Source organism: Oncorhynchus mykiss, chromosome 15 (assembly GCF_057628025.1).
Source record: "Oncorhynchus mykiss isolate SJ-2025 chromosome 15, ASM5762802v1, whole genome shotgun sequence".
NCBI classification, from domain to species: Eukaryota; Metazoa; Chordata; class Actinopteri; order Salmoniformes; family Salmonidae; genus Oncorhynchus; species Oncorhynchus mykiss.
In genome coordinates, this window is record NC_143036.1 from 19,188,226 (window position 1) to 19,214,107 (window position 25,882).

The following is a 25,882-nucleotide window of genomic DNA, read 5'->3' on the forward strand; positions in this document are numbered from 1 at the left end:
CCGGACGACGCTGGGCCAATTGTGCGCCGCCCCATCGGTCTCCCAGTCGCGGCAAGCTGCAACAGAGGCTGCACCTTTAGTAATCTCACAAGACTGGAGAGGTCCAAGCAAATTCCTGGTAGGCATCAAGCATGAGTTTCAAGGAGAGAACACAAGCAGAGTAAACTGCTTCGTAATATTGAGATGCAGCTCTGGTCTGCCAGACAGTGTGTGTACAGTAGACAGAGTGTGTGTTCATGTGTTCTCATTTGTCAATTACACTGCATTAGGGCTAATACTTCTCATCCTGGTTCCAATAGGCTATGGTTGATTTTTCTTTGGCTGAGTAGGATCCTGTGTTTGTGTAAGGTGGATGATGGGTGAGTGATGGGGTCTAGGCTAGTCTTTAGTGATGTGATATTACTGTATATCTGCTATCTGCGTGGTCCATTTGGCGGACGGCAGTGGTTGAGTGGTAATGTCCTGAAGTCAGCTATGAGGTAATACAAACAATAAAGCGACCCATAGTGCTTCTCGGTAACAAACTGATCCATTACACTGGTGATACATGTGCCCTTCTTTTCCTGCGGTCCAATTGAAATGTCTCAATGCAATTAGTGGCGACAGGAAACACATGATTCCGCCTGGGTCTCTATTAACGATTAGTACCCATAAAAGCCTGATAAGCTGATTGAGTTAGACGGGGGGACAATACATTTATTTAAATTGACTGATTTCCTTATATGAACTGTAACTCAGTAAAATGCTGAAATTGTTGCATGTATATTTTTGTTCAGGGTAAATTAAAAAAAACTATCCACATTTAAAAAATACTTTTTGTAATTCTGGCATGGGAAATACACCTTCCAATGGGAAAAAAAAACGAAGAAATATACAGAAAAATCTGTTCAATAAACAATCTAACAAACTATGTAACCCATAGCAAAACAGCCACTTGACCAGCTGCTCGTTTCACAGAGCCATAATGGACATTCCATCCAGGGTTGTGTTCATTAGGCACCAAACCAATGAAAACAGGAGGGACTATGTGGACTTGTCCAATTAGAAACCCTCATTTTCTGTTTCTGCTACAAAACGTTTTCTCTTAGTGCCCTAAGGAAGATGAGCCCGGTTATGCTCTTTGTTTTCCAGCTCCTTCTTCTTCTCCTGGTACAGTTTGAGTACGTAGTCGTCCGGGGCAATTCCTTGCTCTTTCAGCTCCGCCATGCTCTTCTCCAGCTTCACCGTGGTGCGGGCACTGCCCACCTTCCTGGCCGTGAGGTACAAGGTGAAATCCTTAAAGTCCATCAGTTGGCAGGAATCCCTATCGCACAAGTTGGGGAGGCTCGGAGTTGTCCGCTCCACTTTGGGAAAGAAGGTCAGGCCCGAGATCTTCTCTAGTTCCGATAGACTCACCTGGAAGTCCGTCAGTGGGCGCTTGAAGCCGATTGGCTGGTTGGGTACGACAAAGGCCCCGAGGGCCAAGGTTTCTGATGCCGATTGGTTGTTAGTCAAATTGCCCGATGCCGATTGGTCTTTCCCGACAAGGATGACTTTGAAGAGGTGGGTGGGGACGGCCACGTCGTCTTTGCCTATGACCTGCACAAATAACAACATATTACGTTAAATCATGTTAAAACACACATTTTTTTTGCATTTTGCATATTTTGGTCTACCCGTGCCTCGATAGATTGTGGGCTAGGCTGTTCCGAGATACGACAGTGTTAGTTTATGGAGGCCTCGTAAAGAACAGATGGACTTATGCCTTCAGCGCCCTGAGATCTCAAGGAGAGGTCCACGCTGATTTATGGTAAAGGTTGTTTGTTCTAGATTAAAGTAGCCTCATCAAATAATCCAGGAGCCAGGCAGATCCGCTTCAGCCGACATCCGCATATCTGTAGCTGTTGTTTTGATGGTGTCTGAGGTGGAACTGCATTAGAGCTGTCAAATCCACAAGCGGCACCTAAATAGGACAATGCCATTGCTTTGTTAGAGGGGCAATAACCATTCAGTTAAAGGGAGAATCATTCACCACACCTGCCCAGTGCCCGGGGCTCCAACTAAGGCCTTGACAAATCAGGGAGACCTCTCAATCGGTTACATTACTCAAATAAACGGGAGTACAGACTGTACACTAAGATCACATTTCCCTTCATAAGGTCATAAAATAAAATTGGGGTTGTGAAGGAAAGTACCGAAAATAAAACACATATATAGGCTTAGACATAGTATCAAGGGTGGCTACTTTGAAGAACCTAAAATATATTTTGATTTGTTTAACACTTTAATCGTTACTACATGATTCCATATGTGTTATTTCATAGTTTTGATGTCTTCACTATTATTCTACAATGTAGAAAATACTAAAATAAAGAAAAACACTTGAATGAGTAGCTGTGTCCAAACTTGACAGTTACTATATATATATATATATATATATATATATATATATATATATATATATATATATATATATATACCAGCCCCAAAGCATGATGTTTCCACCCCCATGCTTCACAGTAGGTATGGTGTTCTTTGGATGCCACTCAGCATTCTTTGTCCTCCAAACACGACGAGTTGAGTTTTTACCAAAAAGTTATATTTTGTTTTCATCTGACCATATGACATTCTCCCAATCTTCTTCTGGATCATCCAAATGCTCTCCAGCAAACTTCAGACGGGCCTGGACATGTACTGGCTTAAGCAGGGGAACACGTCTGGCACTGCAGGATTTGAGTCCCTGGCGGCATAGTGTGTTACTGATGGTAGGCTTTGTTACTTTGGTCCCAGCTCTCTGCAGATCATTCACTAGGTCCCCCCGTGTGGTTCTTGGATTTTTGCTCACCGTTCTTGATCATTTTGACCCCACGGGGTGAGATCTTGCGTGGAGCCCTAGATCGAGGGAGATTATCAGTGGTCTTCCAGTGTCTTACATTTCCTAATAATTGCTCCCACAGTTGATTTCTTCAAACCAAGCTGCTTACCTATTGCAGATTCAGTCTTCCCAGCCTGGTGCAGGTCTACAATTTTGTTTCTGGTGCCCTTTGACAGCTCTTTGGTATTGGCCATAGTGGAGTTTGGAGTGTGAATGTTTGAGCTTGTGGACAGGTCTTTTATACTGATAACAAGTTCAAACAGGTGCCATTAATACAGGTAACGAGTGTAGGACAGAGGAGTTTGTTTGTAGGTGACCAAATACTTATTTTCCACCATTAATTTGCAAATAAATTCATAAAAAATCCTACAATGTGATTTTCTGGATTTTTTTTCTCATTTTGTCTGTCATAGTTGAAGTGTACCTATGATGAAAATTACAGGCCTCTCTCATCTTTTTAAGTGGGAGAACTTGCACAATTGGTGGCTGACTAAATACTTTTTTGCCCCACTGTATATATATATAAATAAACTTCCGACTTCAACTGTGTGTGTATATATATATATATATATATATATACACACAGTTGAAATAGGAAGTTTACATACACTTAGGTTGGAGTCAACAAACTATAGTTTTAGCAAGTCGGTTAGGACATCTACTTTGTTCATGACACAAGTCATTTTTCCAACAATTGTTTACAGACAGATTATTTCACTTATAATTCACTGTATCACAATTCCAGTGGGTCAGATGTTTACATACACCAATTTGACTGTGCCTTTAAACAGCTTGGAAAATTCCAGAAAATTATGTCATGGCTTTAGAAGCTTCTGATAGGCTATTTGACATCATTAATGTCAATTGGAGGTGTACCTGTGGATGTATTTCAAGGCCTACCTTCAAACTCAGTGCCTCTTTGCTTGACATCATTGAACATTTTAAAGAAATCAGCCAAGACCTCAGAAAAAAATTGTAGACCTCCACAAGTCTGGTTCATCCTTGGGAGCAATTCCCAAACGCCTGAAGGTACCACGTTCATCTGTACAAACAATAGTACACAAGTATAAACACCATGGGACCACACAGCCGTCATACCGCTCAGGAAGGAGACGCGTTCTGGAGATGAAAGTACTTTGGTGTGAAACGTGCAAATCAATCCCAGAACAGCAGCAAAGGACCTTGTGAAGATGCTGGAGGAAACAGGTACAAAAGTATCTATATCCACAGTAAAACGAGTCCTATATCGTCATAACCTGAAAGGCCGCTCAGCAAGGAAGAAGCCACTACTCCAAAACCTCCATAAAAAAGCTAGACTACGGTTTGCAACTGCACATGGGGTCAAAGATCGTACTTTTTGGAGAAATGTCCTCTGGTCTGATGAAACAAAAATAGAACTGTTTGGCCATAATGACCATCGTTATGTTTGGAGGAAAAAGGGGGAAGCTTGCAAGAACATCATCCCAACCGTGAAGCACGGGGGTGGCAGCATCATGTTGTGGGGGGACTGGTGCACTTCACAAAATAGATGGCATCATGAGGTAGGAAAATTATATAAAATAATTATATTGAAGCAACATCTCAAGACATCAGTCAGGAAGTTAAAGCTTGGTCACAAATGGGTCTTCCAAATGGAAAATGACCTAAAGCATACTTCCAAAGTTATGGCAAAATGGCCTCAATCCTATAGAAAATGTATGGGCAGAACTGAAAAAGTGTGTGCGAGCAAGGAGGCCTACAACCCTGACTCAGTTATACCAGCTCTATCAGGAGGAATGGGCCAACATTCACACAACTTATTGTTGGAAGCTTGTGGAAGGCTACCGGAAACATTTGACCCAAGTTAAACAATTTAAAGGCAATGCTACCAAATACTAATTTAGTGTATGTAAACTTCTGACCCACTGGGAATGTGATGAAAGAAATAAAAGCTGAAATAAATCATTCTCACTACTATTATTCTGACATGTCACGTTCTTAAAATAAAATGGTGATCCTAACTGACCTAAAAAGACAGGGAATTTTTACTAGGATTAAATGTCAACTGAGCTTATATGTGTGTATATATATATATATATATATATACAGTTGAAGTTGGAAGTTTACATACACCTTAGTCAAATAAATCTAAACTCAGTTGTTCACAATTCCTGACATTTAATCCTAGTAAAAATTCCCTGTCTTAGGTCAGTTAGGATCACCACTTTATTTTAAGAATGTGATATGTCAGAATAATACTAGAGTGAATTCTTTATTTCAGCTTTTATTTCTAATTGTTATAATGGACAAAAAAAATGTGCTTTTCTTTCAAAAACAAGGACATTTCTAAGTGACGCCAAACTTTTGAATGGTAGTGTATATATATTTAATATCCCCATAAGGACAAAAGGTAGGCCTACTACACATAAGGACAAAAGGTTGGCCTTCTCTACGCTCTCCTTCCCCACTCCCTCCCTTCCGCTTTCTCGGTTTTATCTTCCTGTCATTCTCTCTTCTTCCACTCTACGTGGGAGTCCTGTTCCTGCTGATGGGGGGACAGTGTGTTGGCCCCTGATAAACCACAGGGAGACCCCACTCCAGGGGAGTTCATCTGGGATAAAGATAAAGGCACTCCAGGCCTCTCCACCACGGATGTTAGAGGCTGGCATTACCAACCTAAGGCGGGCATCCCCGGAGCCCTCTAAACCTCTCAATCCCTCACAGGAAACAAGGACCGCCTGGCAATGCCCAGGGGGCACTGCCATGGCAACTGGAGAGGTAGCAAAAGGAAATAATAAACTGTGGGTGTGTCGTGTGTGTTTAATCCCCACCGCTGCAGCTCAGGCCCCAGGTGGGTTTGGGGTTTCAATGGGTGGAACACGGCCCCTGTCGCAGATGATCTGTGAGTCTAGGTAACAGCCCTAGGGCTTAGGTTCCCCAAATGGCGGGGAACCCATACACCTGTCACTGTGACTTTATTTGGCCCCCGAAAAAGTGTTATTTTATTTATTATAATTTTTTATTGGTAGACATAAAAGAGTGTAAAAACACCAGCAAATCAGCTCCCAAGTTATTTTGATGTAAAAAAAAACTGTTCCAAAGTATTCCCACGAATAATAGAGATATGTGATCGTATACAAATGTAAGCAAGGTTTGAAATTATGTTTTAGTCAAATACTATATCTGTTTGGGGCGTCTTGCGGTCAATTTGCAGTCAATTTGCAGTTCTGGCCCCTTGACCATCGACTCAAGAAAAAATCTGCCTTCGGCTGAATCTAGTTCATGATCCCTGCCCTAGGGCAACCGTCTGTCCTTGTGGGTTTACACTCTGGGCCTCACTGGAGGACAAAGAAACATTCATAGCACACTTTCTCTGATAGAACAGCCACAGGGGGGCAAAGCATCGATGCAAACCTAACTAACGCAGAGGAAAACAAACACTAACCTAACCAGCCAACAGCATCCAGATATTCACTTTTTTTTAAATTAAAAGCTACTAAACAGCCACTGTCAGAATCTAGCGAGTGTTGTCTGATGTTGAGTAAGACTAATATTACGAGAGTGTTGGCATATTTTATTAATGACAATATGGGCAGTGTACAGAAGTCTCAGTGAATAAATAACAACTTAGTACTTGTGTGCTTTCTGTGGGTTGGAAAAACTTGAAAAAAAGATGGGCTTCATCGACAAGTGGGATTTTTTGTGCAACAGTGACATCTAGTGGCCATGAGGCTGCACTGTGATATGTCCAGGAAATAACCATCATGTTACCTCCTCCCTCATTGTATACGTAAGGGATAATCAACAAGCTGCATTTGGAAGCAAAGGTCAAATTGAAGTTATTGGCATTGCTGAATTCTATTTTCATAATAGCGAGCAAGGACTAATGGGTTGGTTAGCTAAACTAGTAAGTCTGTTTGTTTGGTTACCAAGGCAACTACTGTAGCTATCTAGTGAACTTGCTAATTATTTCAGTAGATGTTGAACACATTTCTAGCTGCAAATGTGTTAAATTATAGCCATGGTATAAAATAGATAATCAACTTGGGGCACTATGTGTTCTCTGGAAAATAATGTACAGTGCCTTGCGAAAGTATTCGGCCCCCTTGAACTTTGCGACCTTTTGCCACATTTCAGACTTCAAACATAAAGATATAAAAGTGTATTTTTTTGTGAAGAATCAACAACAAGTGGGACACAATCATGAAGTGGAACGACATTTATTGGATATTTCAAACTTTTTTAACAAATCAAAAACTGAAAAATTGGGCGTGCAAAATTATTCAGCCCCTTTACTTTCAGTGCAGCAAACTCTCTCCAGAAGTTCAGTGAGGATCTCTGAATGATCCAATGTTGACCTAAATGACTAATGATGATAAATACAATCCACCTGTGTGTAATCAATTCTCCGTATAAATGCACCTGCACTGTGATAGTCTCAGAGGTCCGTCAAAAGCGCAGAGAGCATCATGAAGAACAAGGAACACACCAGGCAGGTCCGAGATACTGTTGTGAAGAAGTTTAAAGCCGGATTTGGATACAAAAAGATTTCCCAAGCTTTAAACATCCCAAGGAGCACTGTGCAAGCGATAATATTGAAATGGAAGGAGTATCAGACCACTGCAAATCTACCAAGACCTGGCCGTCCCTCTAAACTTTCAGCTCATACAAGGAGAAGACTGATCAGAGATGCAGCCAAGAGGCCCATGATCACTCTGGATGAACTGCAGAGATCTACAGCTGAGGTGGGAGAGAGTTGTCCATAGGACAACAATCAGTCGTATATTGCACAAATCTGGCCTTTATGGAAGAGTGGCAAGAAGAAAGACATTTCTTAAAGATATCCATAAAAAGTGTCATTTAAAGTTTGCCACAAGCCACCTGGGAGACACACCAAACATGTGGAAGAAGGTGCTCTGGTCAGATGAAACCAAAATTGAACTTTTTGGCAACAATGCAAAACGTTATGTTTGGCGTAAAAGCAACACAGCTGAACACACCATCCCCACTGTCAAACATGGTGGTGGCAGCATCATGGTTTGGGCCTGCTGTTCTTCAGCAGGGACAGGGAAGATGGTTAAAATTGATGGGAAGATGGATGGAGCCAAATACAGGACCATTCTGGAAGAAAACCTGATGGAGTCTGCAAAAGACCTGAGACCGGGACGGAGATTTGTCTTCCAACAAGACAATGATCCAAAACATAAAGCAAAATCTACAATGGAATGGTTCAAAAATAAACATATCCAGGTGTTAGAATGGCCAAGTCAAAGTCCAGACCTGAATCCAATCGAGAATCTGTGGAAAGAACTGAAAAGTGCTGTTCACAAATGCTCTTCATCCAACCTCACTGAGCTCGAGCTGTTTTGCAAGGAGGAATGGGAAAAAATGTCAGTCTCTCGATGTGCAAAACTGATAGAGACATACCCCAAGCGACTTACAGCTGTAATCACAGCAAAAGGTGGCGCTACAAAGTATTAACTTAAGGGGGCTGAATAATTTTGCACGCCCAATTTTTCAGTTTTTGAATTGTTAAAAAAGTTTGAAATATCCAATGTCGTTCCACTTCATGATTGTGTCCCAATTATTGTTGATTCTTCACAAAAAAATACAGTTTTATATCTTTATGTTTGAAGCCTGAAATGTGGCAAAAGGTCGCAAAGTTCAAGGGGGCCGAATACTTTCGCAAGGCACTGTAAGTCTGCGTTGGAGACCCACTGCTTTTTCTTCCCCTTTGAATTGCTGTGATGGTACAGGGTTCCTAGGAATAGGCCTGTAGCCGAGAAACTATTGATGGGAGAGAAAAATGTATGTTACATATCGGGATTATTATTTTTGCCGCTCTATATTGTATCGTTCTATCGCAATATTATTTTTGCGTTAGTTGGCTGTACCTGCACCAAGACTCCAGTATTTTTCCGTCATAGCTTGTTCTCCATCTTTTTAAATAGGTAGCCGATTTTTTGTTTTATTACCATGAATGATCAATTTCTCGTGGCTCTCACCTTGTCCCTCTGCAGCAGACATATGGTGAGCAATACGTTTGGAACATCAAATCGCAACAAAATCACAGTATCGAATAGCAATACATATCGTGTCAGCACCTAAGTATCATGATAATATTGTGAGTTCCCTGGCAATTCCCAGCCCTATGTGAAACAGCATAGTTCTGGCCTTTTTGTTCCGATAAACACGTTTGGTTCATTTCACGTGGTGATATCTAGACTGAGCGGTTCTTCTCACATTCTAACCGTTCTTTGGATGGCGAGTTCACATGTGTGACAAATGTTTAGGTCGATATTGTTGTGCCTCTGAGTCGAATGCAATCGTTTTACTGTATTCTTTGAATTTGGCACTATTCACTTTGGTGAATTTAAGCTGATGAATCTATTTTTTTGGCATGCATCATCTACCTATAAGTGAGTCAACCATTTGTGTTATTGTAGTTAAGTTTCAACAAGCCTTGATGATTCATAGTGTGGTATGTGGACAAGAGAACTGGAAAATAAGTGAATTTAACTGAGAGGATTTTGCAATTGCCCAGTGTGCTTCTGGGAAACTGGATTTAGAGTTTCTCCTTTGGCTTCATGACTGTGTGGAATTCGAAGGGAATTTGCCTCCGTTGAGTGTGAATTGGTTTCTGATTGCCTTTTTGCTCTATAACCAGTGGCTATTTCGCACCAGAGTTCGCCAACTGCTGTGGATAAAAAGCAGTGTTTGGTTCGGCCATTTCAGATTGGTGCCACAAACCCCCTTCAAAATGCTGCTGTATAGCTAAGATTGAACATTGTACTGACATGTTGCACCGTCTTCCTGGGGAAATGAGTGTTTTTGCTAAGTCGCTCCATTTCAGGCAGTCAGTACTGAACAAGATGTTCTGTTTGAAGATGTGCTAGAACAGATGGTTTTGTCTTTTGTTCCTGAAGTAGGGTAAAGCTGTTTGGCTGGCCTTTTTCTATTGACTAGGAAGCAGCAGGCCTCTCTAGCGTCTCTGTAGTGAGGCCTGGGCTTAGTTGACTTCGCTTTTACGGCGTCCCAATTTTAGTGTATTTTTTGTAAGACCACCAATGATTATCAGCACTAACTTGAAATATTAGTTGTTTTTTTTTTAAAGCTTTTGGTTATGTCATACTGTCGTCAATTAGCCTGCTCAAAGCGCTGTTGCCAGCCCCACTGTACACGGGCCAGAAAAACTGGTAACAGTAAAATTATATTGCCCACATAATGTAAAGGGGGAGATCAGTGGTAGTAACGTGCACCTTAAAGGCCCAGTGTCTGGAGCAGCATTTTGAGTGCAAAACGTTATGTTTGGCGTAAAAGCAACACAGCTCATCACCCTGAACACACCATCCCCACTGTCAAACATGGTGAACAAGCGACTTACAGCTGTAATCGCAGCAAAAGGAGGCGCTACAAAGTATTAACTTAAGGGGGCTGAATAATTTTGCACGCCCAATTTTTCAGTTTTTGATTTGTTAAAAAAGTTTGAAATATCCAATAAATGTCGTTCCACTTCATGATTGTGTCCCACTTGTTGTTGATTCTTCACAAAAAAATACAGTTTTATATCTTTATGTTTGAAGCCTGAAATGTGGCAAAAGGTCGCAAAGTTCAAGGGGGCCGAATACTTTCGCAAGGCACTGTAACTCCTTGGAAGGTTAGTTCCACTCTCCCAGTGTGTCGTGGAATACACCTTCCATATCATACACTTTTTCTCCCGAGAACGCATAGCTCCTCGTTGATTATCCCTTATTTATAAACTGGGTGGTTCGAGCCCTGAATGCTGATTGGCTGACAGCGGTGGTATATCAGACTGTATACCACGGGTATGACACAACATTTATTTGTACTGCTCTTATTAAGTTAGTAACAGGTTTATAATAGCAATAAGGCACCTAGGGGGTTTGTGGTATATGGCCAATATACTCCACATTGTGTTGTGCTAAGAACAGCCCTTAGCCGTGGTATATTGGCCATATACCACACCCCCATATACCACACCAAACTGAGCAATCGGGGAAGAAGGGCCTTGGTCAGGGAGGTGACCAAGAACCCAATGGTCACTCTGATAGAGCTCCAGAGGTCCTCTGTGGAGATGGGAGAACCTTCCAGAAGGACAGGTTCTGCAGCACTCCACCAATCAGGCTTTTTTGGTAGAGTGGCCAGACAGAAGCCACTCCTCAGTAAAAGCCACATCACAGCCCACTCTCAGACCATGAAAAACAAGATTCTCTGGTCTGATGAAACCAAGACTGAACTATTTGGCCTGAATGCCAAGCGTCACATCTGGAGGAAACCTGGCACCATCCCTACTGTGAAGCATGGTGGTGGCAGCATCATGCTGTGGGGATGTCTTTCAGCAGCAGGGACTGGGAAACTAGTCTGGATCGAGGGAAAGATGAACAGAGCAAAGTACAGAGAGATCCTTGATGAAAACCTACTCCAGAGCGCTCAGGACCTCAGACTGAGGCGAAGGTTCACCTTCCAACAGGACAATGACCCTAAGCACACAACCAAGACAACGCGGGAGTGGCTTCGTGGACAAGTCTCTGAATGTCCTTGAGTGACCCAGCCAAAGCCCGGACATGAACCCGATCAAACGTCTCTGGAGACACCTGAAAATAGTTGTGCAGCAACGCTCCCCATCCAACCTGACAAAGCTTGAGAGGATCTACAGAGAAGAATGGGAGAAGCTCCCAAAATATAGGTGTGACAAGCTTGTAGCGTCATACCCAAGAAGACTTGAGGCTGTAATCGTTACCAAAGGTGCTTCAACAAAGTACTGAACAAAGGGTCTGAATAGTTATGGAAATGTGATATTTCCATTTATTTTTTTATACATTTGCAAACATATCTAAAAAATAAACTGTTTTTGATTTGTCATTATGGTGTATTGTGTCTAGATCGATGAGGATGTTTTATTTTTAATCAATTTTAGAATAAGACTTTAACGTAACAAAATGTGGATAAAGTCAAGGGGTCTAAATACTTTACAAGTGCATTTCTTTTTGGAGCTCTCAGACAAACCACTGACATTGAGTGGACACTGTACAGTTGCCCCATGTCGCATTTCCCCCATTAATGGTTAAGGTTAGGATTTGGGGAGATCCTAGAGCTGTGCACCCTGGACTGCACAGTGTGGTCCGCCTAACAGCTTCAGTTACCTGGTAGGACACTGTCTTTTTCCCATCAGCCCCCTCTTCAGAAAGGACCAGAGGTCCTGATATGACCCACACGTCATCAAAGCGCTTGGCCAGGTCCCTGCAGTACATCTCCAGTCTGAAATACAAAACAGTATATTATACTGGGGCAACACACAGTTCACAGACTTCAAAATGATCATTACATTGATCATAAGTCAAGTTTGGCTTCAAGGTACAATAGCTTAGATTAAGAGAGAGTTTTATTTCAGCATAGGTCATTCCATTTATATACAGTACTAGGACCAAGTAGTATCACCTAACTTGTGGAACAAATGCAATGAATATCACTGGGGGTTCCCATATACCTGTTCCAGTATCCAGCGTTGTTTTCATAGTTCTGGGGCACAATGTTGGATAGGTAGAAGGTTTCAGCCATTGACTGCTGTTAATAGGAACAGAAAGGAGAGAATTCTGTAAGACCAGTTCACCTCACATACCATCAAAACGAGAAAAGGTCTTAACAAACCACTGGTGTAAACCACATCAACTAAGAACAAGACATTACTCCAAGCTCAATCTACGACACTAAATGTCACCAATATGTTGGATAGGTGTGATGTTGCTGGGTACCTCGGAGGTCTTGTTGTCTCCTGCGGGGGCCATGTGGCCCCTGGACCAGCCACTGCCCAGGTAGTCAGCATTGTGTGCAGTGAAGGGTTCTGGGATACTGGGGTCTGGCTTGAATTTACAGTGCTTTCTGTCGGCTTTCCCTGCGGCAGCAAGAAGAAGAGAATTAGCCTATATCTAGAATGTCTGTATAACAGCTGCCTATGACTATCCCAGTGAGCACAATACATTTTTGCTCATAGGGATATTATGACTACATTATTAATTTATCATTACAACATTATTACCCAATAGTTTCTCATGTGACAGGTGCTCTGCGACCCATCTTGGTGTTTTCATGGCTTGGTTGTAGGACAATGTGTGGTTGGCGTAGTATCGTATCTCAGCTCCTGTCAAGGGGAAGCCATACCGCCCTATCTCCTGCTGTGCCTGAGGAACTGTAACAAAGAATTGATGTTATTTACATAGGCAGAACTAACAAATATTGCAAAATTCTACCACATTTGGCTGGCTTCTGAACTGGCTAAATTTAATATTAATCATTTAGGTACTTGTGTATCAGCTATGATAATTGTTCATTACGTATCATCTGTGTATACTGGCTAATTTCATTACAGGTAACGGCTAACTTAACTTAGCTAGCTAAATACTAACTTAAAAGCAAACCTTTCTCGGGCTCTCTCTGGTCCTCTGTGTCCTCAACCTTGTAAAGTTTCATCACTGCAACACATGATCCAGTGGTGACGGCAGCGCCGCACACATAACCACCAACAAATCTAAAGAATTTAACATTCCCTGCCATCTTTATAATATTCAACTGATAAAATACTTTGAAATAATTTGTCTTGTTGCTTTGTGTTTTTAGGTAGAAGCTATCACCAGCGTCTCGTGGGCAACACAAAGAAAAGTACATCCGGGTCACGAAATTTCGAAAATGTTCAAAATAAAAGTCTCCTACGTTCATGATATGTGAAAAAATACTAGTCTAAACAAGAACAATGATCCATATTTGTTTATATTTAAGTGACATTTGCACTTTTATTTGGGTCAAATAAATGCCCCAAGGAAATACACTGTATATGCAATACAGTACATATTGGCTTATTATATTATTATGTTATTGGCTTACATATTGGCTTAGAGAACTACTCCAGATGCTGAAGTAAAAGTGGGGTTGAGGTTACACACTAGAGAATGTAGAATCTATATATGTTATTTAATGGGGGACTGAGGTCTATGTGCCCAGCAACACTTTCTACTCCACCCACTCCATTCGTCCCAATGTAGTCTCGTCTTGCCATACCTCCCAAATCACGTCGTTGTCATATCTCCCTTGGAAGTCTGAATAACGTTCTATAGCAAAAAACGGTTTGAATGGTCCGCTGGCTCCCAGTGGCAATATTTTGATTGGATGTTACATTTCAAGAACCCTCCCCTTAAACGCCCGTAGAAGGAGGTGCTGTATGTCATGTGAGCCACTGTTCCGTCATTGTAGTTGTTGCCTCTGCTAGATTCAGTCAGTGTTGCTATGTCCGCGGTTTTCCTGTTAAATAGGCTAATTTGAAAACGATGTCGCTTGTGAATGTTTGTTGTTGTTGTCGCAGGTTGTTTCTAAGTTGCACCGCAGCCGCAATGGAATTTCTCTTAAACATATATATGTTTCACTGTGACCTGCTGCTGACTGCCAGGCTATTGCTGAGTGAGTGAGTGGTGGGGAGTGCTGGAGCGGTGTGTGTGTGTGTGTTGAGAGAGCAGTAGAGCTATTGGCTGAGTCACGTGAGCGAGAGGAGAGAGCAGCACGCGCACGTTCTAAACCGCTCTGGTGACAAAACACACCTGTCCCCCCATTCCATTTGTCAACATGGCTGCGCTTTGCTACCACCAAAAATATTGTGACGGTTGAACATTATTTTGTTTTTGTAAGGACACAAAAAACAGGCAGTGGGAGAATACATTTTTTTTAAGTAAAAAAAAACGATATTATTAGCTAGCTGCTATAGTAGGCCACGTTATAGGCTAACTCAACACTCAACTGAGCTGGTAGCTGTAAAATTTGCTAAGTGAATTAAGTGTCATCAGCTAACTAACTTCTTATTAGCTAGCTATCTTGATGTAATCCTTGTAAATTAAAAATACAGACTCCAAATGCATTTGTAGATAACAGCCATGGGACAGGGTGAAATTGCAGCTCCAGCTGTCAGTAAAGGGAGTGTACAGTAGACTACTGGATAGGGTGAGGTAATTACGTTGGAGGACTTGACAATATTCTCCAGTTCCAGTCTATGTAAAGTCTATGTCCTCAAGATATGTAAAGCCTGATTGCGATGAAGAGAGAGGTCCCAATGAATGTCCTAAGAGATTAAGGGTAGATCCTGTATGACATGTGTAGGCCTACCTATGTTAGCAAATATTGTATACATAAATACAGTTAAACATCACACAAAATGTATAAACATATTGCAATTGGAGCAGGCCAACCCTGCTGGAGGTCTGCTGGATATGCAGGGTTTTCTTTCAGCCCAGCAATAATACACCTGATAATCAAGGGGGCTATTTCTAGGCTGGAATATAAATCTGCTAACCCAGTAGATCAGGGAACAGTGGAGCAAGGTTAGCCACCGCTGGTATGGAGTTGTTTTTGTTCACCTTAAATGATGCTTTAGTAATAATAGCCTACTTGTTACTACTCAAGTACCTATTGTTGTTTAGACTAAGATGTCTAATCTTTACATATGATCTTATTTGTACACGTTGAAGACATGAGAAGAAGATCATGAAGATCTGTTTTATTTGATTGTCACTCTCTCTCAGTATATCCGTTATGTGAATACATTTTTCAGCTTTTCACATGGCATGCGTTGCCAATGCAGCCATAAATCTAGATAGAGTATGATAGCATAATTTACCTTATGGACATCTGTCATCTGAAGCAGAGAATAGCGAACCTCACACATTGTTTACATGTTGAGCTATATGCTCAATTTAAAATGATACCAGTCGACAATGAATATGAGGCAAACCATATACCAGATTTGGCCTTTTAAGTGCTGGCAAATAAAATTGTTTAGTGCGAATCCATCCCTTGTAATTTAGGTACAGTGGGAAAATAAGGAGATGACAATTAAACTACATGAGGTCCCCATTACAGGTAACATTTTATTTAATTCATTTTAGCAATGTTGCTAAGAACATGATTGCAGATGTTTTTTCAGGGGGTTGGCTCAGCTTTAATATTGCTGATAGATTGTGGCTTCCATCAATGTAATTGTCTGCATAATTTCCATGGTTTATCTATGTATCACTGACCCTGGATACGCTAACAACGGCTAACCTTTTAGGTCAATAATATGCCATTTTTCTTAAAATGTTGGCTTTATAATCGTGAGAGAAACTGAACTAGCTAGTAGCTAGCCAGTTATACCCTAGGTATTTTACAAGTTAGACTTCTCAAAATGAACGTCATTGTGGCTAGCTGCTTCGTGTCCCTCATATTTACCTTTACAGCCAAATATCAATTCAGAAATGTCCAAATAAAAAATGATATGGTCAGCATTGTTGACCATTTCCTCCCCTCTTGTTGCAGCTTTAGCTCATCTCGAAATAACAGAGTAATTAATGCGTTGAAAACCAGCGCGCTGCAAAAGTTCTAAAATGTTCTGTAACGTGTGCTAGTTTTGTTGAAATAGACCTCAACAGGTCTATATGCCCAACAACACTTTCTACTCCACACACTCCATTGGTCCCAATGCAATACACTATAGGCCTCTAAATTACATATTAGTTTATATATAGAACAAAAACAGAACATGTAACAATTTCAAAGATTTTACTGAGTTACAGTTTATATAAGGAAATCAGTCAATTGAAATAAATTCATTTGGCCCTAATCTATGGATTTCACGAGTGGGCAGGGGTACAGGCCCACCCACTTGGCATTCAGGCCCACCCACAGGGGAGCCAGGCCCAGCCAATCAGAATGAATTTTTCACTACAAAAAGGCCTTCATTAGACAGAAATACCCACCCCAGATGATCCCGCCTGTGAAGAAGCCGGAGCTGGCGTGGTTCCACGCGGTCTGCAGTTGTCAGGCCGCACTGCCAAATTCTCTAAAACAACGTTGGAGGCGGCTTATGGTAGATAAATTAACATTACATTTTCCGGTAACAGCTCGTGGGCATTCCTGCAGTCAGCATGCCAATTGCAAGCTCCCTCAAAACTTGGGACATCTGTTGCATTGTTTTGTGTGACAAAACCACAAGGTAAAAGGCCACTAGGTACACCCAGCACAAGGTACACCTGTGTATTGATCATGTTTAATCAGCTTCTTGATATGCCACACTTGTCAGGTGGATGGATTATCTTGGCAAAGGAAAAATGCTTACTAACAGGGATGTAAACAAATGTGTGCACCACATTTTAGAGAAGTAAGCTTTTTGTGTGTATGGAAGATATTGGGGATTTTTTATTTCAGCTCATGAAACATGGCACCAACACTTTACATGTTGCATTTATATTTTTGTTAAGTGTAGAAATAAAACTATTCTAGGTGCTGAAGTAAAAGTGGGGTTGGCTTTACTCAATAGGGTCTGTAGAATCTTATGTTCTTTACATTCATTTAACCATTTCTCAATGTATAATATATATATTTTATAAAGTAGTAATCTGTTTAGTTTAGATTTTTCCACAATGTAGTTATAATTTGGGGTAGTGCATAATATTAAAATGTTACAAAGCTGCAAAATACATTTCGTATCTAACACTTAAGGCAAAATAGGAAAACCGGAAGTCTTAATGTTGCTGCCATGACGCTAATCAAGTTGCCGGTTGGTTTCGTTTTCCAAGGAGGTTTCTTTGAAACTGTTGAACTTGAAACACATGCGGTCAACAACAACGCAAGCTTGGTGAAGGAAGTACTAGAAATATAAACATTGCTTTCTGGTGGCAGGGGTATAAACAGAGTGGCATCAAAGGAATTTACTGGTCTTGGATTTCTGGATTAAAGTTTATTGAATTTCTATCAACACGTTTTGCACGAAAGAATGCCCTTTTCATCACCGATCAATAGATTTAGCCTATCACATAACCAAACCACAGGGTGTGTTTGTATGGAGAGCCTAAATTCAAAGTGAAAATAAAAAAAGATCTTTAATTGATTTGCAAAAATTATGAATAGATTTTCAGTGTATCATGACACAATAACATGTTATATTTATGTGGTAGCAACTGAGCCTGGGGACACAGCACAAAGCACTTGAACAGGCTACACTACCTCAAGCAAGAACAAATTGAGAATAGTCAATGAAATCACTAAATTGCTGTTGTGCTTTAATATAAGTCCCTTTAGGACATTCCATAGAAGAGCCTTGGAGAGTTCATATTTCATTTGCATATATGCTAGAATGTGCAGTAATCTTGTGTAATTATCAATAGTTGAGGCATTTAGCCCACTCCTGCATGGTAGTTCACTGCATGTAGAGCATTTTTGAATTCCAGAGAATAAACATGGTCAGCTCCCTTCAAGGCCACTGTGGCTACACAGAACACACGCAACATTATCACAAAAACTTGTGATGGATAGAATCTCTATTATGGTGTGATGATTAACATCCTAGCACATTAGAAAACTTAAACATCCTTTTGATGAACAGTCATTCTAAATGGACAACACACAGTAGGAAAATAATGCAATCAAATGCTTTAACAGTATTTTATTGTTTACTTTCATATACAAAAAGATACAATTGAAATAATCCATTCTAGTATTTTTTCTCTAACAGTCAGGGTGTAGTTGTTTCACACTGGGCAAATACTACATTCATACTGGTTTATTCTGGCACCAAGTGCAGAGTAGAAACAGCCACACCCCAACAACTAGGCAAATCTACTTGGATAATGAGTTCTAAAATTACCACAGTAAAAAGGAACAATGATCCACTGCAAATTAAAGAACTATGTTACACTGATCGTTCAAAAAGTCCTCATGTCATTACGGCAATACAATGGATGTTGGATTTTTCCAGGGCATTTCATATACATAAAACTTTTAAACATATTCTTCAATCCAAAAGAGGGGTTTACAGCAACAATCTCAACTCTCCGTATACATTTTATCTTATACAGATTTATTTGAGTATATTTATGTTAAAATCAGTAGTACAAGCCATCTCTGTTCTACAATTTAGCTACAATAGTGAAACATAACCTACAACATTTACATTTCACGTATCCTGGTATAGAAACATCACTTTTAAATAAGACCCCTTGACAAAACAAGAAACCCCCCTTGACCCGTTTGCCGAATCCTGCACCCTTGTTTTGGTGGGTCTTGGAAGAAAGACGTGGTGAATCAGTTCTTTGCAGTGGGATAGTTTTTCGGATTTGTTTGAACACTTCCATGTGCAAAGAGCCACTGATGAGCTCTTATGAGGAACAAAAAACATTCCACATTGACATTGTTTACCAACAGCAAATTCCACCTGGTTTTAAAGGAGCGAAAGAAACTGGCACTGTATGGAAGTGGCTTTTTAAAGCAGCAAGCTCTACTAACCCAGAGGCTACAAAGATATTGGACGTTCTTAGTGTTTAGTCATTGGCATTTAGAATCAATAGTTCTCCCCTGCTGGGGAAGATCTTAATACTTAAGGAGGGTAAGTCGATTGCCCGGGCTCACAGCTCGCTGCTGCTGTTTGACACAGGACCTGAACACTGATCTCTTGGAAAACGAGGTAACGTTCACATGGCCTGAGTGACTGTCTATGCACAGTAAATAAGTAACGTAATAACACTAAAATATGCTCATAGAGAGTTGTGTAAAGTAAAAAGAAGTAGACGTCTAAGAGGGATTGATGACCAATCTAAGGGTACAATAGTAATTAGTGTTGTTGGGACTTTTTTAGTGAGGTAGACAGGACTATAATGAAATCTCGGCTAATTTAAATGTTTTTTTTTTCTTCAGTTCTGTCAGATGACAGAGTGAGCTGTCAAACCAGTGTACACTAACAATTTCAGCTGGGAAAGTAGCAGAGGAAGCACTTGAACATGGTTTTCCATACAATACCATTTCTTAGCTGTTGAAAACGAGAGGCGAGAAGCTCGGAAAGGAAGAGGGTTTTCACATTGTCAAGGGGTGGATCATACATGTTACACCAGTACAAACGAGGTTTCCTGTTGGTATGACGAAAGTGTACATAATTTTTCTGTAGTAGACGACTATCCAGCTAGCAACACTGTTTCACGTGAGGTCTGAGGTAATTGGTTCCTGAACAACCTGGATCTAAGACTGCATCCAGAATTACAGCTGGTCACTAAGATTTATATATATATATATATATATATATATATATATATATATATATATATATATATATATATATATATATATATATATATATATATATATATATATATATATATATATATATATATATATATATATATATATATATATATATATATATATATATATATATATATATATATATATATATATATATATATATATATATATATAATCTATTAATCCATATATATATTAATCTATTAATATATATATATATATATATATATATATATATATATATAGATTAATATATATAGATTAATATATATAGATTGATGAATATATATATATATAGCATTTTTTTGTCAGGTACTAATAACAAACAAACAAAGAGGGGCGCCGCAGCAGTGGCTTCAGCAACGACGATGAGGAAAATAAAAGGCACAACATCAGAACACCTCAGGATTTTAGTCCAAAGCTCCAGCAATAGCAATGTTACTGATATTACATGCTGTTTGTATTCCAAGACTTCAGATTTGTCATCATGAACCCAAATGTGAGTATTGGTAATAATAGATCACTGATTTTACCCTATGTCCAATGTACTAAAGCTAAAATATTCATTTGGAAAGATGTGTTAAGTCCAGCTCCCATCCCTCTGCTCTCAGATAAGACTAAACTAGAGTGACGGTAGAATCATTAAAATGGCACCAGAGTAAAAACCCAGACAATGATGAAAGACCAGAGTAATACTTGCCTTTCCCATCGTGGCTAAAACTTTAAAACCACCGATTGGTATTGCATAATTCATCATAACAGTGACCCCCCCCCCCCAAATTGAAAGAATTAAACCCTTAAGACCGCACGACATATGTAATGCTGAGAGTGCAACGGGCCACTATTTGGAAAGAAACTTTAGAGCTTTTCATTTGGAGGTCTAACAACTCACTTTTGTAGACCTTACTCCCTGCACTGACACTCCCTCCCCATCAAATTAATCCACTTAGCTCTGGAAAAGGTGGCAAAAATGTCAAAGCAAGGAAAATACGTCAGATTATTTTGTCTAGCGTCTCAAATCATCAAAGTCAAAGGATCATAGGACAGAAGGATTTTGTCTCTGCTGTTCCACATAAACAGAACTCTCAAATATAAGAAAAAAATAAAGACTTTGGTTCCCCTTCTTTCAGACTTAGGTGCAAGGATTTGGCTACATGTTTTTCATGGTCAAAGGTCTATAAAAGAAGGTAAACCTATCATAACTCAACAAGCTTTATGACCATGACTTGGGGATCAGCAAACCCACCAACCTTCCTCTTGACAACAAAGCGCATCTTGAACAAGATGTTTTGGTTGGTCACTAGCTCAAGGGACTATTGCAGTACCTATGAGGTTATTCTGTCATACCAGAAACATAATGTAGGACTATTGCTGTAGATATTGCTTGCTACATTTATATCCAAACTTGCAATTTCTTGATCCCATTACATTTATAGCAGAAATACTGTAAACCAGTGTTACAATAAGCTTCCTGAAAAGATAGACATCAAACACTAACCTGATAATTTGACACAAACATAACCCCGATTTGCTAACAGGCCATTGAAATCAAAGCAAGAATACCTCCATTCTGGTTAATGATAAAATGGTGGGGAGTCAATCCAGAGAAACTAAAAAGTGCTAAACAAGCGTGCGCTACCTTGGCAGAATGAGAAATTATTTTCTTGCCCACTTGGCAAATATTACAGAGAAAGTGGGGCTCCTTGAAAGGTAGTCTCTTAACAGACCTAAATACATGTTAAAGTTTCCTAAGCCCAAAAGCTCAAATAAAGCTAGCTGTGGTTTTCCTACTCAAAGTAGCTGGATCGCAGCGATCTGCAGGCCCACATCAATCACTGGGGTTCATGATGACAAGAGATTGAAGTCATGAGTGTCTCAATGCTCTCACTTCTCCATGGGTATCCCTAAAACACCCTGAAAGACTCTGCGCACATGGTTCCACTTACACACATGCGGAACACTGGTAAACGATGTAGAACCTTAAAAGAACGTATGACACCGTGAATAAAACTTAAAGCTCTCGTCTGTAGGATGTAGTGCTAAGGTGCTGAAGCCGCCGCCATGGTGTCTCTTGTCAGTCAATGTGTGAGGAAAGGAGATGAAGGGATGAGAATCCAGGGACACTACTTCCCCCCCCAAAGGCGCTATCAAATCAATCATCAATTGAGAACAATTTCATAAAAATATGACTATGCTTTAAAAAGTTAGAACGCTATAAATCGAGAAACTAATTTGGAGATGCGTTGCTTTGTATAAGGAAATTCAATGGTATCTCTTAGTTCTCAATTTGTATTTTCTGTATAAATGCTTTCTTTTTTTATAGAGGAATGGGATAAGTCATTAAAATACATTTTAAAAGCAATGACAAACCCAAGGTATATCCTGGGGTATGCAAAAATATTACAGGTGAGACACGGTGGTGGTGGGTGTATATTCGTTTTTCTGGGAGGAAAATCAAATGCAAGGTTCAATGTCCCTTTAGGTAACGGAGAGGGGGGGAGCCAGCACAAATCATGAATAATGCCTAGGTGTCATATATTGGTAGAATACTACAACTGTATACAGCTATTTACACTATTTTCTTTCATTTATACAACATGTTGCGGTAGCACTATTTTTCCAAAACTCCCTAATCATATAAGCCAAAAAAACTCACATTAAAATATACTTAATACAAGTCAACACAACTAACAAAATATATAACAGAACTCATACACGTAGAAAAATCTGAGGTATTTCTGGTTTGAGGTGGTCTGTGGTTCATTAATGTTTTTTGTTTTTTTTGCGTTTCGTTTTATGTTTTCTCTACTAGATTTTATTGTTCACCTCGGAAGCCTTGTACGTTGGTAGACATGACTTTTGCTGTTTTATGCATGTTTCCTTTACTACTGAGAGTTGCACGTGTAATGCACAGAAAAAAAGGAACACAGAAATATATTCATCTTTGAGTTGAAACAGCAGCATTGTGGACATTCACTGTTACATTATGGCATACGGAAATGTGGTTTCTTGCGTGCCACTTTTAAGACAAAAAAAGTTCCATGTTCGTTTTCAGTTTCTTTTTTTCCTTCTAATGAATGAGAACGTGTAACTAATCGTAATGAAGTTAAGTTTAAACCGCTTGTTACGCTTGGTGCCCTGTCAAAAACGGTTCTACAATGCAGGACCTACCCGGTCAAAACTAAGTTTGGTCCCTGTGCGAAAGAGGTAAATAACAAAGGGACCAGGCAGTGATGATTCAACTGTATTTCCTCCTGCTCAACACTAGTGAAGGATATAGGCTTTTGCTGAGGCCTAGGATGGGCCTCTGTGGAGAAGAGTCTAGGTCCTTAGCTCCCAATGTCCAATCTACTGACTGAAATAAAGGAGGAGAAAAAAAACGGAACAAAAATACATTTAACTTATCTTCAGATGTTTACGGCTGAAACTTTTTATGGTCTTAATCTCCATCCCTCTCCGCTACACACACACACACACACACACACACACACACACACTGCACAAGCAGTCACACGCAAACACACACCCACCCAAAATGCATACATATCTTCCCCAGGGTCTTGCACCGATTGTGTTTGTGGTTGTTTGGGCACGTTCTGTGTTTAGACTCCATTTTGATCTCAGATAAAAAGGCTCTGAACCAAGTCAGAAAAGCCCCTCCCACTAAAGTTTGCCCCCTCCGACCACTCAAGGGCGGCAGTTGTGGCTCTCGCCCTACTTTACAGGACGCGTTGCGATATCACCTCAAATCAACATCTCCTGCCCCTTGAGACTGGTTACCTGAGAAGTAGTTCCATACCAAACGCACTATCCAGATGATGTGATGTCCAATCTCTGAATGTAAGCCATTTCCTTTTGAACTTTTCAACATGCACTCATAAGAATGCTGTAGCCAACCCCATCCATAGTCACCAGCCTGAACACAGAAAAAAACTAAAAGAAATGAGTCCAGTTGTCTTCCACTTTGCCCTGTGTTCTAGAGACACCCGTTAGTTCCGAAGGTTTGTATGGGACACGCTGTCGGAAAGGAAATGTTTTCTGAAAACTAAAATCCCTTGAGGAAGGTTAGTTGTGTGTAACAGTCTTAAATGTTCCTACAAGGTTTATGCAGCATTGTTGTATTGTCCAACGTGGTAGATGGTTGCTTGGTTGGTGGGTGAGTTGGTTGGTTCTGTCACAGGCAATCCTGTCCAGAAGACAGAAAAAGAGGAATAAACTAAACCCAAAGAAACTACTGAGAGCTGAAAACATCTGAGGTACCTGCACCTTGTCAGCATTCATAAGTCGGCACCTGAATGCGCTTTGAGATGTCCATTTAGCTTTTTTTGTCCTGTATTGATAAAAAAAAAAAAAACAGTATAGAAGAAGTGTGCTGGTAATAGTGATCCGATCGGAAATCAAATAGAAATAATAATAATTAATAATTAAAAAAAATCAGGATAAAATAGCAGCTGCATTCATGTTTTTTTTCTGAGATCCGCTGAGGCTTAAGAAGAAGACGAGTGGTTGTTTTGTATGCTTGCTTGCCGCTCTGCGTTGGGAGGGTTGGTGGTGGTCGTGTTGAGACTCAGATACTGGACTCTTTGGGTGGCAAGTCCACGTTGGTGACAGAGGTCACCATGGAGACCAGGCAGTCCGAGGTAGGGGGGCTGGTCAGCCGGCGGATCTGCGAGATGCGCTCCTCCACGCAGCCAGCAGAGAGGCGCGCCTCCGCGTCATGGTCCCAGCACTCCTCTATCGTCTCACACATAGACTCCAGGCCCTGGGAGACACATCAGTTAGGACAGGATTTAGCAAAACCAATCTGCTTATTTATTGTAATTTAAGTGTTATTACATGCATGTATTAACATCTTATTCAGTGTTTGTTAGATGTATTAAATGTGTATTAACGGGGCGGAGCTGACATGGTTTTTAGTGCTCTCCTGCCAATTTCGGCTAAACTTCTTTTAATCTCTTATTTTCTCTTAATCTCTTATTTTAAATCCTCGTAACAAACAGGACAATGTCAGGCGTATCTACATCCATTATGAATCGACTTAAACATAGTGCTCCTAAAACATGAAGAACATATCACAAACAACGTGGTCCAGGTTAGACCAGTTAGCCCTGCTAATTCAGCCAGCTCTACTAACCCAGTTAGCTCTGCAAGCTCCTCACACCACGAGTCTGACATGACAACCAACGATGTAGACGACCTAAACCAGAACCAAGGGGTTATGGAAGCAATCTTTGCCATGGGGGCAGGCTTTTTCATCGAACTTGAAGGTGTCCTAACGGGGATTAGTGAGGTTAAACGTGACCATCAAGACTACTTCACACGCTTGGACGAATCAGAGGAACGCATTAGCATGGTGGAAGTTACTGTCGTCCCTTTCGACTCAATGACCGTAAAGTTGGATAAACAGGTGGCGGACCTTACTTCAAAACTAAGCTCGCACGAGAACCGCCACAGGTCTAATTTGAGACTGGTTAATCCACCCCAAAAAGTGGAAAAAGGTGACGTAGTTGCAAGAGAGAGATGGCTTACCGAGGCATTGGGGCCGGACAACTTTCCGGACGCCTTGCGCATTGAAAGAGCCCTTCGCTTCAGGCTCCTACAGGCCCGAGAAACCACCCCTCTCAGAGTCCTTATCATTAAGTTTCTCAACTTTCAAGACAAACTCCAAGTGATGCAGAAAGCCAGGTCTGTGTATGGGCAAGGTGATGTACCCAAGAAATCATGTTCTTCCCTGACCTATCCACGGACCTGCACCAAAAAAAAGAAAAGGCTACGATGGGGTGAAACGCCAGCTCAGGTTCCTCAACATTGCCTTTGGAATAGCCTTCCCAGCTAAACTACGTCTGACTTACAATCGACGGTCACACGAGTTTGAATCTCTCTATATGACAGGCGAGATAGCTGTCCATTGAGCATTGGACGCCATGTTAAGTTTAATTATGT

General features: G+C 40.6%; 2 protein-coding genes across 2 annotated transcripts in view; both read right to left on the reverse strand.

Annotated features, from left to right (window-relative positions):
- Positions 1–670: 670 nt before the first annotated feature.
- exog (exo/endonuclease G) lies at positions 671–14,368 on the reverse strand. Its single transcript, XM_021562575.3, has 6 exons — positions 13,270–14,368; positions 12,891–13,040; positions 12,607–12,746; positions 12,342–12,418; positions 11,998–12,112; positions 671–1,578 (listed from the first exon to the last, which is right to left on the reverse strand). The coding sequence occupies exons 1-6, from the start codon at positions 13,565–13,567 to the stop codon at positions 1,093–1,095; spliced, it is 1,266 nt and encodes a 421-aa protein (XP_021418250.2). The 5' UTR covers positions 13,568–14,368; the 3' UTR covers positions 671–1,092.
- Positions 14,369–24,506: 10,138 nt separating this feature from the next.
- actriib (activin receptor IIB) overlaps positions 24,507–25,882 on the reverse strand; it is a 63,859-nt gene continuing 62,483 nt past the window's right edge. Inside the window, 1 exon segment of the mRNA NM_001190941.1 lies at positions 24,507–24,701. Within this exon segment, the coding sequence (NP_001177870.1) occupies positions 24,507–24,701 (195 nt within the window).

Coding starts and splice junctions, on each gene's coding strand:
- exog (XM_021562575.3), bottom strand. CDS start 13,567: ATGAACGTAGGAGACTTTTATTTTGAACATTTTCGAAATTTCGTGACC. Junction 12,113..12,341: donor AACGCTGGATACTGGAACAG/GTATATGGGAAC, acceptor TTTGTATTTCAG/ACTGGAGATGTACTGCAGGG. Junction 1,579..11,997: donor AAAAGACAGTGTCCTACCAG/GTAACTGAAGCT, acceptor TTATTTGTGCAG/GTCATAGGCAAAGACGACGT.